The sequence below is a fragment of the Thunnus albacares genome, chromosome 23, assembly GCF_914725855.1.
Source record: "Thunnus albacares chromosome 23, fThuAlb1.1, whole genome shotgun sequence".
NCBI classification, from domain to species: Eukaryota; Metazoa; Chordata; class Actinopteri; order Scombriformes; family Scombridae; genus Thunnus; species Thunnus albacares.
Genome location: NC_058128.1, coordinates 1,182,849 through 1,200,249, shown reverse-complemented (window position 1 = coordinate 1,200,249; position 17,401 = coordinate 1,182,849). Strand labels below are relative to the sequence as shown.

At 38.2% G+C, this 17,401-nt stretch overlaps 1 protein-coding gene across 6 annotated transcripts in view; it reads left to right on the top strand.

Annotated features, from left to right (window-relative positions):
• Positions 1–17,401, top strand: part of eps8a (epidermal growth factor receptor pathway substrate 8a) — a 44,942-nt gene that overhangs the window by 22,723 nt on the left and 4,818 nt on the right. Inside the window, exons 4-22 of one of the 6 annotated variants that reach the window (XM_044343122.1) lie at positions 166–233; positions 415–576; positions 668–817; positions 1,195–1,277; positions 1,357–1,496; positions 2,554–2,630; positions 2,924–3,050; positions 4,321–4,409; positions 4,499–4,573; positions 4,933–5,078; positions 5,815–5,998; positions 6,086–6,120; positions 7,334–7,445; positions 7,679–7,819; positions 7,928–7,963; positions 8,847–8,870; positions 9,272–9,518; positions 10,934–11,120; positions 11,768–11,900. In XM_044343122.1, the coding sequence (XP_044199057.1) occupies positions 166–233; positions 415–576; positions 668–817; positions 1,195–1,277; positions 1,357–1,496; positions 2,554–2,630; positions 2,924–3,050; positions 4,321–4,409; positions 4,499–4,573; positions 4,933–5,078; positions 5,815–5,998; positions 6,086–6,120; positions 7,334–7,445; positions 7,679–7,819; positions 7,928–7,963; positions 8,847–8,870; positions 9,272–9,518; positions 10,934–11,120; positions 11,768–11,900 (2,216 nt within the window). Of the gene's footprint in view, positions 1–165; positions 234–414; positions 577–667; positions 818–1,194; positions 1,278–1,356; positions 1,497–2,553; positions 2,631–2,923; positions 3,051–4,320; positions 4,410–4,498; positions 4,574–4,932; positions 5,079–5,814; positions 5,999–6,085; positions 6,217–7,333; positions 7,446–7,678; positions 7,820–7,927; positions 7,964–8,846; positions 8,871–9,271; positions 9,519–10,933; positions 11,121–11,767; positions 11,901–17,401 lie in introns of all 6 variants that reach the window. The other 5 variants (XM_044343118.1, XM_044343119.1, XM_044343121.1 and 2 more) reach the window with 5 other exon arrangements.

Genomic DNA, 17,401 nt, shown 5'->3' with positions numbered 1-17,401 from the left:
GCTGCTGTAAATTTGAGTCATTTTTGGCCCCAATAATTCAAACAAACATAACGTCCTGGTGGGACTTTAATCTGTCTTTTAAAACAGTATAAATAAAGTGTCCAGATGGCGTCAAAAGATCAATGATGAGGAGTTTGTTTTTTAAATTGTTCTGCTCTTCCTCAGAACAAAGAAAACATTACACCAAAACCAGCATCAACAGCCTGACGGACACGTCGCAGTACCATGTGGAGGTGAGACAAGTCGTTACACATGAAGTAAATGTTGTTATAACGACTTTAAACATCGTCAAATCATTATTGATTAATTACTTGTATTAGTTTGATACTTATGGTAAATTACCTGGTTTCTTCTGAGAGAATAAAGCACTAAAATAACTACATATTTTTATGTGTGACCCCGTGTTGTCGTCAGCATCTGACCACGTTCGTGTTGGACCGTAAAGACGGGATGATCACGGTGGACGACGGGATCCGCCGTCTCCGTCTGCTGGACGCTAAAGGGAAGGTGTGGACTCAGGAGATGCTGCTGCAGGTGGAGGAGAAGACCATCAGCCTCATCGACCAGGAGACGAAGGTGAGACTCGTCTCCGTGTGGACGCGTGTTCGCGTCGTCGTCACCGGCGGGACGAGACTAACGAAGGTTTTCCCCGTCGTGTGTTTTTCAGAACGAGTTGGAGAACTTCCCGGTCGGGACGATCCAGCACTGCCAGGCGGTGATGAACGCCTGCACCTACGACTCCATCCTGGCTCTGGTGTGTAAAGAGTCGGGTCAGATCAAAGCCGACCTCCACCTGTTCCAGTGTGACGACATCAAGGTAAACGCTCTGTGATTGGTTCCTCTGCTCAGAGCCAGCGGAGCCTTCAAATACATGTAACATATGTAAGACTGAGCTTAAGAAAAAAATGTCCAAATTCTCTGATTCCAGCTTCTTAAATGTGAATATTTCTGATTAATTGAGAAAAGAATTGTTAATTGCAGCCATATTTGAAAGTTATTTTCAGTTAAAGATTAAGAAGAATGATGTAATTTAGATGCAATGTAAATAATAAAGGACCCAGAATAGAGCCCTGTGGAACACCTTTACTGATCAAATGAACATAAAGATAATAAAGATAAGTTATAAGATATTTAATGTCTGACGTGTTTTCTCCTCTTGGGGTCTGAATAACGAGTCTGTCGACTTCCCTTCAGGCGAATCTGATCCAAGCAGACATTGAAAGTGCCATGATCGATGCCAAAGGAGGGAAAGTGAAGAAGAGGCCGGAGGCGCTCAAGTAAGAGCCAATCAGAAACTGGTCTGAGTTCTTATTTAACAGCGGATTGGCTGATAACCTGTCCGTCTGTTGTCTACAGGATGATCCTGAAGAGCGACGGCGCCATCCCCCCGCCCCCTGCCGCTCCCGCCCCCGAGCCCCCTGCAACGACGACCAATCAGGTGGACGTGAAGAGCCGAGTGGCCGCCTGGTCGGCCTGGACCAATGAGCAGCAAGACTGTGAGTGATGTCACTTCACAGGAGGGATATAAACTCAGTGAGCACTTTATTAGGAACTCCTGTGATATCTAATCCATCCAATACTCATTATTATTGAGGTGGTAGTGGTTGCTGGTGGACTCCTCCCCACTAACATACATGAGGAGAGTTCATATATGTTAATGGGATGTTCCTAATAAAGTGCTCGTCAGTGTATATGTGAGTTTTCAGTTAAAAGACAAAGCAAAATAGAAGTTTTGATGCAAAGTTTGGATCCTGGAAACAGTAAAATACTGTGATGTTAAGAAACCAACACGGCTTTATTTGAATCCCCATCAGCTTCCACATAATGCTCGCTAGTCTTCCTGCGTCAACGCAACAACAACACAAACAGCAACTTAAAATTGATCAATAAAACAAGGAAAAGCAGAACAAGCCAAATATGAAGATCAGAGAATAAGTGAAATAACTCCACATATGAAAAGATACAAAAACCTGTTCACACTAAACCAGCTGAACCAGTAAACACATCCTCTTCGTTCTGTTTCGGTCGTCCGTCCAGACTGAAACGGAGTTTTTCCAAAACGTCCACCAGAGTGTTTAAATGTGAAAACGCCGGCGTGGTGTGGCAGTGCGTGCAGGAGAAACGGAGGAAGAAGAAGAAGAAACACGACGAGAACAACAACTCAGAAATGCTCCTTTTAGTATTCAGGTTTAATGTCGACAAAGTCTGCGTCAAACAAGTATTTCTCACCTTTGTGATGAACGTCAGTCTGTTCGTGACTCGTACAACATCTGAACTCACACTTTTGTTCGTACTTGTGTATAAATTTTCTTAATAATGAATCTGTTCATACGAGGGCGTCTTGCATGAATAAAGGATCCAAATCCTTCTTTCTTGTAAGAACCTGGTGCCTACAGTACCCATAATGCAGTTGGAGATTGTAGTGTGTTATTCTAGTAGCGGCTAATGTAGCTACAGAGGTCTGCTAGCCTCACTTCTTTCTGTTTGTTTTCTTTTTCTACCTTTTTTGAAACACGCTGACTCTTTTTAATAACGTCGTTTTTGTGTCCTCAGACGAGAAGCAGAGACAGTTGTTGTTGGACGAGGACGGACCGGTGGAGATGACGGCGGCCCGAGTGGACAGAGACGTGGTGAGACGCTTCATGTTGGCTGATCTAAGAGCAGCTGCTGCAGGTCACCGCGGGTCACAGGACGACACATAAAGGATTAAAGCCGACTGAAGAATGTAGTTTTGTTTGGATGTAATCAGAGTTCAGAAGCTTTGAGGGGAAATCTGGTTACATAAAGTCAGATATGAGAGTGTTGCTGCTGCGCTCTGCCCTGTTTAGTTTAGGTTTAATCATTAATCATCAGAGTAGAATAAATGTCAAACCTGAAGGTGAAACATTAAAAGATGACGGACGCAAACGTTTTGTTTTGGCAGCAAATCCTGAACCACATCCTGGACGACATCGAGTTCTTCGTCACCAAACTGCAGAAAGCTGCCGAGGCCTTCAACGAGCTCTCCAAGAGGAAGAAGACCAAGAAAGGCAAAAAGAAAGGTCCAGGAGGTGAGGAGGCCACGGTGGCGTCTCAGGGCTTAAATGCTCTTATTTTGTTGTTGTTGTTGTTTTTGGATCAAGAGAACATGAATAAAAACAGAAGATGAGCAGTCAGGTTAAAGCAACCAGAGAGTCACATTTTAAAGAGATGAATGGAGGATCTGATACTGAGAGTCAGTCACTGGATGTTAACTGGGAGCTGTGATGAAGAGCAGTGATCCAGTCAGAGCTTTAAAAACAAATATAAAAGAATCCAAACATTCTCAGGCTAAAAGTAGCTGTTAGCTGACAGAGTTAGAAGACACTAAAAATAATATCTGTGTCCGTCTTTACTTCAGGACCCTCAGTTCTTAGTCTGAGACTGATTCACTAAGTATTTTAGAGCTGAAAGAAGCTCCTGCAGGTGATGAACATCCAGCTGCAGGACTTCAGAAACATTCAACAATAGTGAACTTTGTAAAGAATATTTTGATGGAAGGATTCAATCAGTGAACTAAAATATTAAAAAACCCAGAAGAACACTAGAAATAACCGCAGTCTGTCAGATTTATACATTAAACCAAAATACACTCGCTAAATAATCTCCAGCATGAACACATTTCATGGGATTAACTGGTGAAATAGTTTCTGTTTCATTCAGCTTGTACAGCTGAAAGACTGAAAAAATATCTAATTGTGATTATTTTGACTGTCGGATTGTGATATTAGAGGGAATAATTAATTTCTGCATCATTATTCTCATCTTCACTGAAACATGAAAATGATTATGGTGAGATTATTGTGAGATTATTGTGGGGATTTGTACCAAACACAGTCTTCAGTCTGTAGACTATGATGTGTAGGCCGAGACACGTTTCACCTTTTAACAAACATTGCGTAACAGTTTAGTGCTGATTAGGACGACTGGCGGTGAGATGAGACACTTTACAACCAATTATTATAAGTTTGTAAGAGTTTTAAGATGGAAGAAGCTTCTGAAGATGAGTTTATATTCAGTGTTAAAGTGTTTATTGGTGTGTTTGAAACGTCTGCAGGACTAAAGTCAAAGATTAGAACCTGTTGTATTCTGGTTCAGACACGTTACAGCCTCCTGAAATACAACCTGCACATTTATGACGTTAACTCTCTAACTCTGACTCTTCATTGAGAACTGATGGATCTTTTAACCACAACTCTCCTTTTTCATGTCTCTCTTTAAAAAAAATAAAAAAATAAATAAATAAAACTTGTTTTCATGCCTCAACCTGAAACCAGTCACTGTGTGTCATGTGTCCACCAGAGGGCGTCCTGACTCTGCGGTCCAAACCTCCCGGTGAGGACGAGTTCGTCGACTGTCTGCAGAAGTTCAAACACGCCTTCAATCAGCTGGTGAGATCATCTCTGATCCTCTGACGGCACGAGTAAAGACCTGATTTTACTGTCCAGATGTTTGACTCTGTCTGTCTGTGTGTCTGCAGGGGAAACTGAAGGATCACATCCAGAACCCCAGCGCCGTGGATCTGATTCACTTCCTCTTTAATCCGCTCAGGATGGTCAGTCACACATCTACTTGTTTATCCAGACGTTTTCTCTTTCTGTCTCTGCTGTTCGTCTGTTTTTCCTTTTTTGTGGCACAGTTGAGCTTCCGTAGAAAAACACACTGAGTGACGTGATGAAATCCTACATTTAAAGTTTAATATTTCATCAAAACAAATGTTTTTATGAAGGTAAAGAAGGAAAAAACACTTTTCCTCCTTCAGATGGACGTTTATCTGCAGTCTGTTCACCTGTCTCACCTGTCCTCTCACCTGTCCTCTCACCTGTCTCATCTGTCTCACCTGTCGTCTCACCTGTCCTCTCACCTGTCTCATCTGTCTCACCTGTCGTCTCACCTGTCTCCCCCGTCCTGCAGGTGGTCCAGGCGGGCAGTGTGGATCTGGCCCGCAGCGTCGTGGTTCCTCTGCTGACCAGAGAGGCCATCGACTTCCTTCACGCCTCGGGAACAGCGGAGGAGAGACACCTGTGGGTGACGCTGGGAGACGGTTGGACCAAATGCAGGTGAGGTCATGACGCGTCCGACAGCTGTTCACAAGTAACGTCAACGTGATGGAGGAAGGAAACACGTCAGATGCTGATACTGATCTGCTGCTTCACACTTTTATATCTTGTCTTGTTGGATTTATGAATATAATAATAATCTATTGATCCAACATTCAGTTCAGTGTTTTCAAGAAAGATGTTCGTTAAAACAAACATGACTCAGTTTGTTATTTCCAACAGTACCTCAAACTCTCCTCCCATTAACACTTTAAATGGTTTCCACATCACTCTCGCTGAGTCGTACAAACACTTCAAGCTTCATATTCAACATGTGACTCAAAAATGAAACATTAAACTCGTCTTCTTGTATAGAATTAAAGGTTTTCTGTCTTTTCCAAACTATTGTGCAGTCGACCTTCATGTCTGACTTGATGATGGAGATATTCTGTGTTTATCACAATGCTTCACACTTTATCACTAAAGACAACTATAGTACTCATCATTGTTCTCTGTATCACTGGGTAAGAAATATTCATCTCATGATATTTATCTATAAAGCTTCATCTCTTCTCTCACAATAACTACTGAACCTCACATATTCCTCTCTGAAGCTTTATTATCTGATGTTTTCATGTTTTTATTTTTGTGTTCTTGTCTTATGAATGTTTCTTGTTCTCAGCTCCGTCTTGATAAGAGAGATCTTAATCTCAACGAGACTTCCTGAATAGATAAAGATGAAATAATGTGTCTGCAGGTTGGAGTGGCCGAAGGATCATTACTTCCCTCCCTGTCTGCTGAGGTTTCGGGACGGCTGGGAGCCTCCGGCGTTGCCGTCGGTGACCCCGTCTCAAGACCAGGAGCTGAGTCAGCTGGCCGAGAGCCTCGCCAACGCCGACGTCCAGAGACAAGAGGAGCTGAGGTTCCGACTGGCTCAGGAGGTGAGACATCAGAGACCATGTTTACGTCGCGTCACACCCGACAACGTCACGTCCTGAATCACGGCTTTACTTCCTGTCTCTCTGCAGCAGTCGACGGTGCAGAAGTTCCCTCCTGCAGACGGGTACGCCTTCAGCTCCGCCTACAAACGCATGCAGGTTCTGGACCAGGACTCGGCCATGGCCGCCTTCAAACAGGCCATCAGCCGCCATGTGGACCGGTAACTCTGAGGTCACAGGACGCCCTGGAGAACTGCTCCCACTTCACTGTTTTCTAACTGCGATACTCTCTCCTGATCATCTCTTCAATATTTCCACTGATTCTTATTTTATAAAAAATCTTTCAAGCTGAATTTTCTCTCTGAATCACATCTTTTTAATTTTAATATCTGTCAGTAAATCTGGTGTGAAGTTGGGACACTTCTCCTCGGCTGCAACATTCCTCACGTCCACTAGCAGTCAGTGTTTCAGTAGTTAAAGTCATTAAATTAATAATTACAAGTCATCACGTTTACCCACCAAATTCAAAATGAAGTATTTGAGTGTTGAAATGTATAAATTGTGTTGAGTATTTGTTTCTTAGTTCTGTTTACTGTGTGTCTGCTTAAAGTTAATTGGTCGTAGTCGTACTGAAGCTAGTAGCTAAATAGATTTAATAAACATATACGGTGGATCAATTAATAAATACTAAACGTAAACATACATTCAGTTGTTTTCTACAGAACCCATCAGGTTTCATAAAGAAGAAAAAACTAATTCCTGTGCATTAATTAGTGCTTTGTGCTCTCAAATTAATAGTTGGTTGGTCTGGAATTAATAACAAATTAGTAAACTGTGGTGTTGAGTTCTGGAAAAAGTCATTTTTGCTCTAAAATAATCCAGAAATTAATGAATTAATGCTCTCAGATGAATATGTTATTAGTCATGTGTAAAAAATGCCAAAATTTTACAGATGACATTTTCTTAAATGTGATGATTTGTTGCTTTTTAAAGTGTAATATATGATGATAAACTGAATATTTTTGTGGTTTTGGACTTTAAAATAATACATTTAAATATGTTAATTTATGTTTCAAGAAATTCTGATGGGCATTTTACACTTTTTTGTGACATTTTATAGACAAAATAATTAGTTTGAGAAAATAATTGGCAGATGAATCGATAATGAAAATAACCGTTAGCTCATATTAATACGTTTGTGCTTTTGAATTCATAATAATAACAATTTTTTAATTCTATGTTCTGTTTTTTTTTTTTTGACACTTTCTGGACTCTGTATGTTTCTGTGAACATTGTCATCGGTTGAAACTAATGATGTGATTGGCTGATATGTTTCAGAAGTTTTGACGTTGACGACAGAGGCCAACCGAAACTGTTTGCCAAATCTAAATATGACTTTGTGGCGAGAAACAACACGGAGCTGTCGGTCCTCAAAGACGAGGTCGTCGAGGTAAACGAGCTTTTTATTGAAATTCTGAACTAATCGATCATTTATTTTATATATTGGTTTAAAATGTACAGACTTAAAAGGTCATTTACGTTATGTAGTGTTAAATTGCGTCTCATTTATTCATGTTCATGTTTCAATGATGCTAAAAACGGTTAATAAATGGTTTATAACAGACTATACTGTAGTTATAAACAGATGTAGATGTTCTCTTGACTGAAACGTTGGTCTGTCAGGTTCTCGATGACAGGAAGCAGTGGTGGAAGGTTCGTAACGGCGGCGGGATGTTCGGCTACGTGCCAAACAACATCCTGGAGATCACCAAAGCTGTGGACATGACGGGCCGAGGAGAGCCCATCTACAGCCACACCATCCAGGTACACACACACACACACACACACCGGGACACCTGCTCCTTGTTTCATGTCACGTTTAAACCACCGTCTCATCTCCAGTCATGTGTTTTTATTTTTGACGTTTTGAAGCTTATGATGCCAAAGAAGGAGTTTGAGTTGTTTAAGGTAGGACGAGGGATGTGCGTGTGTGTGTTTCACGACTTCCTGTTTGCTTTGCAGTTCTTGCTCTTAAAGGAACAGTCTCACAGTTTATCAGAGTCAGATGAGAACGAGGATTAGTTTCAACCTCCTAAAATTGACCAAATAACAAAGCAAGTCTTGAATTTGCTCTGTAAAATGAGACTATTATGGGGAAATTATGCAATAATCCTAAATACTGAAACCTACTTCAACAGTAGCACAAACCAAGAAGAGTATTTGTTCCTCATATATAGATGAGATTAGTTACAGAATTAAAAAATCTAAAATATACATAACGATAAATACAAAAATGTTCCCATTAATGTGTGCACCATTATCTGGAAAATGCAAGGTGTAAACATGGCTGTAGTTTGTTGCTGGCTGGCACAGATTAAAGTGGTTTGTGCATCTGTTATACAGCAATATTTACCCCGAGTTTGCTAACATTAGCCACCATGAGCTAATGAGCGTTTTTAAGATGCAGATTCAGGTTTTGTACTCCTTAAAAGTTCAACATTAGTTCATTGTTAACAACATAAAACATGTAAATCAAATGTTTTTCTCTTTTGATGGAGCTAAGCTAACAGTTTTCCCCTGCTTCCAGTCTTTATGCTAAGCTAGGCTAAGCTAGGCTAACCATGTCCTAAATCTTGTCTAATGATTTTGGTAAATGTCAGACTGCTCCTTTAAGTGGTTTTTTTAGGATATGATCTTTATGTTTAGTTAAGTAATAGAAGCTCATTACAGAAGTAGACATTATTTACTGTATCTGTAGTTGTAGAGAGTTTGAAGTGAATAAAACATCATGTTTCACTGTTTCTTCATCACCATGTTTATGTTTTATGTTTGTTTCATTTCACGTTTCCAGCAATTACTGGGAGAGTTGAACGAGGTAAACAACAAACCGACAGACAGACAGACAACACGTCTTTAAAGAACTTCATAGATTTCAGGTTTAGAAGTTTAAGTGAAGTCTGAGAGTAACTGGACAGAAACACAGTCAGGATTTTAAAGGGTTAGTTCACCCAAATGACAAAAATATGCTTTTTTCCTTCATACTACTGATGGCATGAAGTTATTTTCAGTTTTAAGAGCTCAGAATCTGAACTATCCCTTTAAGGATAATCACCTTGATTAATATGTTTGTGATTAAGTGTTGCTGATATTAAATCCAGTATTTGGAGGAAGTGTCTTCTGTCTTCTTCCTTCAGACTTCACTGTAGATCAGCAGGAAGTGTAAACATGTAAAATCTGTATTTGTCCTCTGAAGAACCGTCCTCTGTCCTCTGTCAGAAGCAGACCACCAGGACGGACTTCATCCCCAGTAAACCCGCAGCGACCCCGATGCCTCCGGCCCCCATGCCCCCACCTCCGGCCCCCGCCAGGCTCCCCACGCCGCCGCTGCCGCCGCCGGCCGCCGAGCCCGCCAGGCCGGTCACCAGCAGCGGCTCAGTGAGCCGCCAGAACAGCACGACGTCCAGCGACAACGGCAGCGTCGCCATGAGAGACCACAACAACCAAAGACCCGCCCCCGTCAACCGTGAGTCAAAACCAGGACACAAAAAACGATCCTCGCAGCGTCGTGAAGCACGGCGGTGTTTCAGTCTCGCTACGTTTTTATGTCTCCACGCCAGCGACCGCCGCGGCCGGAGGCGTTATGTTTTCAGGTTGTCTGTCCGTCCCATCATGAACGTGATATCTCTGGAACGCCTTGAGGGAATTTCTTTAAAGTTGTTCAAAGAGTCCAAGTGTTGGGTTTCACATAATATCCAAAAGATCAAAGGTCAACTTTACTGTGACATAATGTTCTGAGGAGCCGAATGAATCCAGACAGACATGGATGTAAATGTTACCTGTTGGCAATTTTATTTTATTTTACCTGATTTATTGTGTAAAGTGTCTTTGAGTATTTAGACGTTCACAATATTTAGAGGAAAAAAAAAACTTTCAAGAATGAAAAGTTGTAAAGTTGAAAATGATGTCATGACATTTTGAGAACAATGTTGTAAAATTTTAATCATAATATTTTTCAATAATATTGATGAAATGGTAACTTTGCTTACAGGATTTTAGTGCAGCAGCCTACATTATGAAATAAAAGCACTCTGAGAATTTACTCGCAATATTACGAGAAAATAGTCGAGAACAAATTTGTGGCAATTTGAGAATAGTTGTAATATTCAAATAGAAAACAAAATGTCAAGATTAAAAAGTTGTAATATTTGCAGAATTAAATATTTCAGAAATAAAAGTCATAATATTGGAGAATAGTGGATATATTTAAAAAAAAAATGATGTCATTCTAGTTTGAGAACAAGTCAAATTTCAAATTCTTAATATTTTTCAAAAAAATGATTAGATCGAGTTTTAGTGCAACGAGTCACATTATTAAAAGAAAAAGTCATAATGTGACGAGAATGAAGTTGTAATATTTTAAGAAAACACAGTAATATTTAGAGAATAGTTGTAATATTTTATATTATTATTTATTATTTATATTATATTATATTTGAATAATAGTTATAATATCTACAGAGAAAGTTATTATGCGGAAAAGTTGTAGTATTACAGAAAACGGTTGCTATGACAACAACATGCCTTGTGTTACAATTATATTTGGTATGTTAGAGAGATTTTGAGCATTGAAATAAAACACTTTTCATTCTTCAGATATTGAGACCAGAGTTTAAATTAATCTGCAGTTATTCATTTTTCCAGCTTCTCAAAGGAGACAGTTTGTCATATTCGATAATAAACAGAATATGTTTGTTGGTTTTTTGTGATTGTGACAAGAATTTCTCACTTTTTTTTTCTGACATTTTGTGTACAAAATTATTAATCAAGACAAAAAATTGGTAGATAACTGGATAACAACAGTAATTGTTAGTTGCAGTATTTTCTATGACTATAATGATTTTTGGGTTGATACCGGTCTGTCTCTGCTCCTGTGTGCAGGCAGGAAGTCCAACATGGAGGAGGTTCAGGACGAGCTGATGCACAGACTGACTCTGGGTCGCAGCGCTCAGAAGAAGTTTCCGATTTCTTCTCGCAGCAGCAGCAGCCTGGCGTCCGCCAGCATCTCGTACGACTCGTCAGCAGACGAGGTCAAAGCCTGGTTAGAGACCAAAGGCTTCAGCCCAGTGTGAGTCTCTGTTTATACACACTTAGTTCTATTATATATGTATTATTATATATAATGTTAGTGGGAGCTGATGCACTGAAATAAGTTGGTTCTCAAAGTCTAACTTTACTTTTAACATTATCAGATGAAGAGAAATGTCCTCCCTTCATCCTAGAAACGTCATTGTGCTCCCTCATGGCAGAGTTTACATCTCTGATCAGTCTGATCTCCGGCTGTGATTGGCCGCCGCAGCCGCAGTGACGTCGGGTTGCGTTTCTCCAAAAGTTGACTCTGGCTCGACTCTCCGGCTGCAGTCCGGTGCGGCGCCACAGCAGCCGAAACGGCCGCAGACGAAACGCACTACCCTTATTCTAATGAATGGGAGGACTGGTGTTTTCGCCGCACCGCCTGATTTGCTCTGAACACGGCCTTTAAGTCAAAACTATGATGTACTACGTCAAAATTACAAGATAATTAGGATTATGACAAAATTCAAAATTAGGAGATAGAACATCAAAAATAATTTTTTGGGATGTTAAGCCAAAATTATGACACAAGAAGTTAAAATGATGACTTTAAATGATACGCCTTGAACATTAAAATTATGACTTTTTATATCAAACTTCTGACACGCTTGGTTTAAATTTTGGGACGTCTCCTCCCTGCAGCACCATCACCAGCCTCGGCGTGCTGACCGGCGCTCAGCTCTTCTCCCTCAACAAGGAGGAGCTGAAGACGGTTTGTCCCGACGATGGAGCTCGAGTCTTCAGCCAGGTCACCGTCCAGAAGGCGGCGCTGGAGGTGGGTGTCGCCGCTCGTACATGATGTCATCACCATCACCAAAACAGATTCGTATCACAATAAATTCTTAAATATCTCATTTAAGAATTTAGAGGGAAAAAAAAACACATACAAAAATGTCAGTAATGGCTTCATGAATCAATCATTGATTATGAATCATTATTTATGAAAAATGTCTTTATTTTATAGACAGATTATAGATGTTGGAAATAATAAATTCAGTTCAGTTTAGTGTCAGAATGTCAGTCAGTCTTTAAAATGGCCATAAATCCATAAAAGCTTCTTAAAGAGTGTTTAAATGTTTTGAGTGAGCTGGTTATTGGATATAATCGGGTATTACTGGATATTATTGGATATATGTTGGGTATTATTGAATATATATTGGGTATTATTGGGTATATATTTGGTATTATTGGATAACACTGGGTATTATTGAATATATTTTGGGTACTATTGGGTATTGTTGGATATATGTTGGGTATTATTGGATATAGTTGGATATTATTGAATATATATTGGGTACTATTGGGTATATATTTGGTATTATTGGATAACACTGGGTATTATTGGATATATATTGGGTATTATTGAATATAGTTGGATATTATTAGATATATATTGGGTATTATTGGGTATATATTTGGTATTATTGAATATATATTGGGTATTATTGGGTATATATTTGGTATTATTGGATAACACTGGGTATTATTGAATATATTTTGGGTACTATTGGGTATTGTTGGATATATGTTGGGTATTATTGGATATAGTTGGATATTATTGAATATATATTGGGTATTATTGGGTATATATTTGGTATTATTGGATAACACTGGGTATTATTGGATATATATTGGGTATTATTGAATATAGTTGGATATTATTAGATATATATTGGGTATTATTGGGTATATATTTGGTATTATTGAATATATATTGGGTATTATTGGGTATATATTTGGTATTATTGGATAACACTGGGTATTATTGAATATATTTTGGGTACTATTGGGTATTGTTGGATATATGTTGGGTATTATTGGATATAGTTGGATATTATTGAATATATATTGGGTATTATTGGGTATATATTTGGTATTATTGGATAACACTGGGTATTATTGAATATATTTTGGGTACTATTGGGTATTGTTGGATATATGTTGGGTATTATTGGATATAGTTGGATATTATTGAATATATATTGGGTACTATTGGGTATATATTTGGTATTATTGGATAACACTGGGTATTATTGGATATATATTGGGTATTATTGAATATAGTTGGATATTATTAGATATATATTGGGTATTATTGGGTATATATTTGGTATTATTGGATAACACTGGGTATTATTGGATATATATTGGGTATTATTGAATATAGTTGGATATTATTAGATATATATTGGGTATTATTGGGTATATATTTGGTATTATTGAATATATATTGGGTATTATTGGGTATATATTTTGTATTATTGGATAACACTGGGTATTATTGAATATATTTTGGGTACTATTGGGTATTGTTGGATATATGTTGGGTATTATTGGATATAGTTGGATATTATTGAATATATATTGGGTACTATTGGGTATATATTTGGTATTATTGGATAACACTGGGTATTATTGGATATATATTGGGTATTATTGAATATAGTTGGATATTATTAGATATATATTGGGTATTATTGGGTATATATTTGGTATTATTGGATAACACTGGGTATTATTGAATATATTTTGGGTACTATGGGGTATTGTTGGATATATGTTGGGTATTATTGGATATAGTTGGATATTATTGAATATATATTGGGTATTATTGGGTATATATTTGGTATTATTGGATATATTTTGGGTACTGTTGGGTATTATTGGATATAGTTGGATATTATTGAATATATTTTGGGTACTATTGGGTATATATTTGGTATTATTGGATATATTTTGGGTACTATTGGGTATATATTTGGTATTATTGGATATATTTTGGGTACTATTGGGTATTATTGGATGGTGTTGTACAGACGTTAGCTCAGGCTACAGTTCCTGCAGATCAAAGAGCTTCCAGTCAGCTAACTGGTTCATCAGACAAACATGAGCAGCAGCAAACAGGGATGAGCTCAACAGCTAAAAAAAAAAAAAAAAAAAATACTACAACACCCATGAGTCTCTGCTGCTGTTGCCATGGAGATGAAGCCAGTTAAAGGTGAAACTCAAAATGCTTTGCCGTTGAGTTTTTTTTAGCAAAACACGTTTCTAGAGCTGCTGAATTCATCCAAAACGATCTCTGTGATTGGATGTTTGTTGCTGAAATGCACCCTGGGAGACGTAGTTGACTTCTCTCCTTCAGTTTTTATGTCCACAGGTTGTCCTATCACGACATAAACTGGTCACAACTCCTTAAGAACCGGGTTAAAGCATCATTATCAAACATGTTGACAGGTTTATGCTGAAACAAACAAATATCAATACACTTATCCTCTAAAATCTCTGTTTTCATATGTTTTTGAGAGCTATAGTTTATGTAGAATGTTAGCTCGTTCCTGTTTGTCGCTGTGTGTTTTGTATCTGGAAGCTTTGGTCTGTTGAGGGTTTCTGTCTTTACGTTTTCTATCCCCCAACTCTGGCAAGGTCTGGTGTGTGGTGTCTATTTCCCACCTGCAGGTTTTCTTCTGACCCTCCTTTGATCTTCTGATTCTGTTACCACATTCATTAAGGTATCGTGTTCACATACAGATGTTCATGACTCGGTTCTGTTGGCCAGATTTAAAGGAATAATAGATTCCATCAGATGTAAGGCTCTTTGCTTTTGGTGTTATCAAGCTGATTTTCTCAGTCTGATGACACAGATAAAATCCAAAACTTGACACCTGTCACATGTGACTTCACTGGGACTTGTTATCGTCCCCAAGTCCAAAAGTAAAAAGATTTTCTAAAAAATTTCCATCAACGGACTCTTTCTCTTCTTAAAAACATAAATACTTTAAATCAATATGACAGCAGCCAATCAAGTTGTTTGATTCATGGACCTGTTGGACTAGACTTTGGACTTAGGTTGGGGATTAACTGACTTGGGGATTTGTTGGTCTTGATTTGGGACTAAACTGCCTTGACTAGACACCTAACTCTCCTGTCTTGGGACTTGTTGTCCTCGACTTGGACTTGATTTGAGACTTGTTGGCTGTGACTAAGGACTTGTCGCACTTAAGACTTGTTGGATTTGACTCGGGACTTGTTGGTCTTCACTTGATGCTCAGCTGGCTTGACTTAACTTGAGACGTACTGTTCTTGACTTGAAATGTCAACTGTCTTTACTTGGAACTTAAGTTGGGGACCAACTAATCCCCTTGACCGTCAGCTGTTCTCTTATAACATCTTGAATCTGGCCGTCAGGACGAGTCTGCACTCATTTCATGTGTAGCAGCATTTTAAGGTAGCGTCAGTAAACTTCCTTAAAGCCCCTGAATGAACCAGCTCCAAAACATCCCGCTACGCCTGTTGACCTCTGACCCTGTACCCAGGTCTCTAAACCTCACCTGTCTCCCTGTGACACCCCCCCCCCCCCCCACCCAAAGAGACCAGGATGTAGAGATTCTATTGGCTGGAATGAGATCTGAAGAGACGAACAAGTTTAGATTTGATTAGCAGTAAGCTAATCGTATGAGTTGGTCCGAATGGCCACCAGTTTTTTGTACAATCTGGGTGTTGTTTTATTTTACAGGTTTGATTTTCATTAACATCTGTTCTAAAACCATTCAACTCCCCAACTTCAATGATAAGATTTGGAAATTCAACAGCATCAGCATGTAAACAAAGTTTAACAATAGATTTGAAACCAAACTATCTTATGTTTTAAGGTTGGAGAAAAACTTGATTGTGATTCGTCTCTTTTATGATTCTAAAATGGTTCAAAGGTTCCAAATGTCAACTTTTGTACATCATCAATAATGTTTTAGTTTCTCTGGTGATGTCATGATCCTGTTTTTTGGCCCCGATCAGAGTTTTGACCCTATACTTATATAAATATACCTAAATGCTGATTAAATATGAATCTATAAGTTATGTTTCATATTGAAATCTAGTGAACTAAAAACATGAATGCAGTAAAAACCTGAAATAAGAAGCCGTTTTTCTACTTAGTGAAAGATTCTCAACCCTAAATAACAAACATGCACTCAAAATGTCCTCTGTAATATGAATCTGTGTACATTCAAATATACGGAAAGTACAGTAGGTCAAAAATCTAAACGGAATTGATTTTCAACCCCGACCCCACTTTTCACTTTCAAATATTTTTTTTTTATATTTGTCATCAAGGATAAGAATGATAAAATAGGAAATATTCCAACCCAGATTGTACAAAAACTGATTTTTTTAAAAAAAAAATATTTTGTGAAGAATGCAACTATAAAGCTTTACTCTAAGAGATTTCATTCTGCTTCATCATGTAGATAAAGTTTGTGTAGTTTCATAGTTTTCAGAGATTCCTACAAATCCAAAGACCGACAGCCTTTTATTTATTATTTAAACTAAACACTCCAAACATTTTGTTATTTTTAAACAAAAATATATCCTCGCTGTGATATTGATCCTGTGTGAACAGTGTTGGTAAGTAGAAACCAGTGATAATGTTTCTGTGGGGATCTCTGGATCAGCTTTTAAAACTTTATTTTACCTGAAAAGCTTGAAGCACCTTTTCACCTGCAGCCGGTTGCACAAAGATCAGACATCAGTTATGCATTAATTATTAATTATATTAATAATATTAATTATGTCTGTATTTTTTCTGTTTATTTATACAAATTATCTTAAAGTATTAATTTTAATTGTGTGATTATTTAAACATTTATTTTATTTTTTTGATGAATAAGTCATGTTTTGTCTTCCATATATTTCTGCTTTCAACAATTTTTTTTTAAATGATCTGACTTTATATCAGACTACAGACCAGTTGAATGAGACTGGTTTATATCTCAGTATACCAGTCTAACAGATCTTTGTGTGACCAGTTTAGAAAGCCTGAGAGGAAACAGTTTGTTTTTTACCCAGCATGCACCTTGACTCAACCAGCTGACTGTAGAAACGTTCACCCTCACGCTCTTTACAGCTCGCAGCAGCAGACGCCAAACGCTTCGTGAGACCACTGGCTGTTTTTACATGAAGCTTTTAAAATCTAATTCTAATAATAACATTTTTTTATTTTCTAAGTATTTGTTCTCTTTGCACACGTGCTGCTGGTGTTTACTGAAGAGTTTGGTCACGTTAGTTTGTTTAGAAACGGCTCCAAAGACTAATAACGGAGACTATCAGGTATAAATCAGGGGTTTGGATACACATGAGATTTATTGACAAGACGAAAAATATAGAAAATCACCAGAATGATCCTTTAAACATAAAAAGTACAGACGACACTGTTGAGTGATTTTTATTTCAAATGTGATCATGAATGAGATTTTACTTTTTGAACAGAACCTAGAAGTCCTG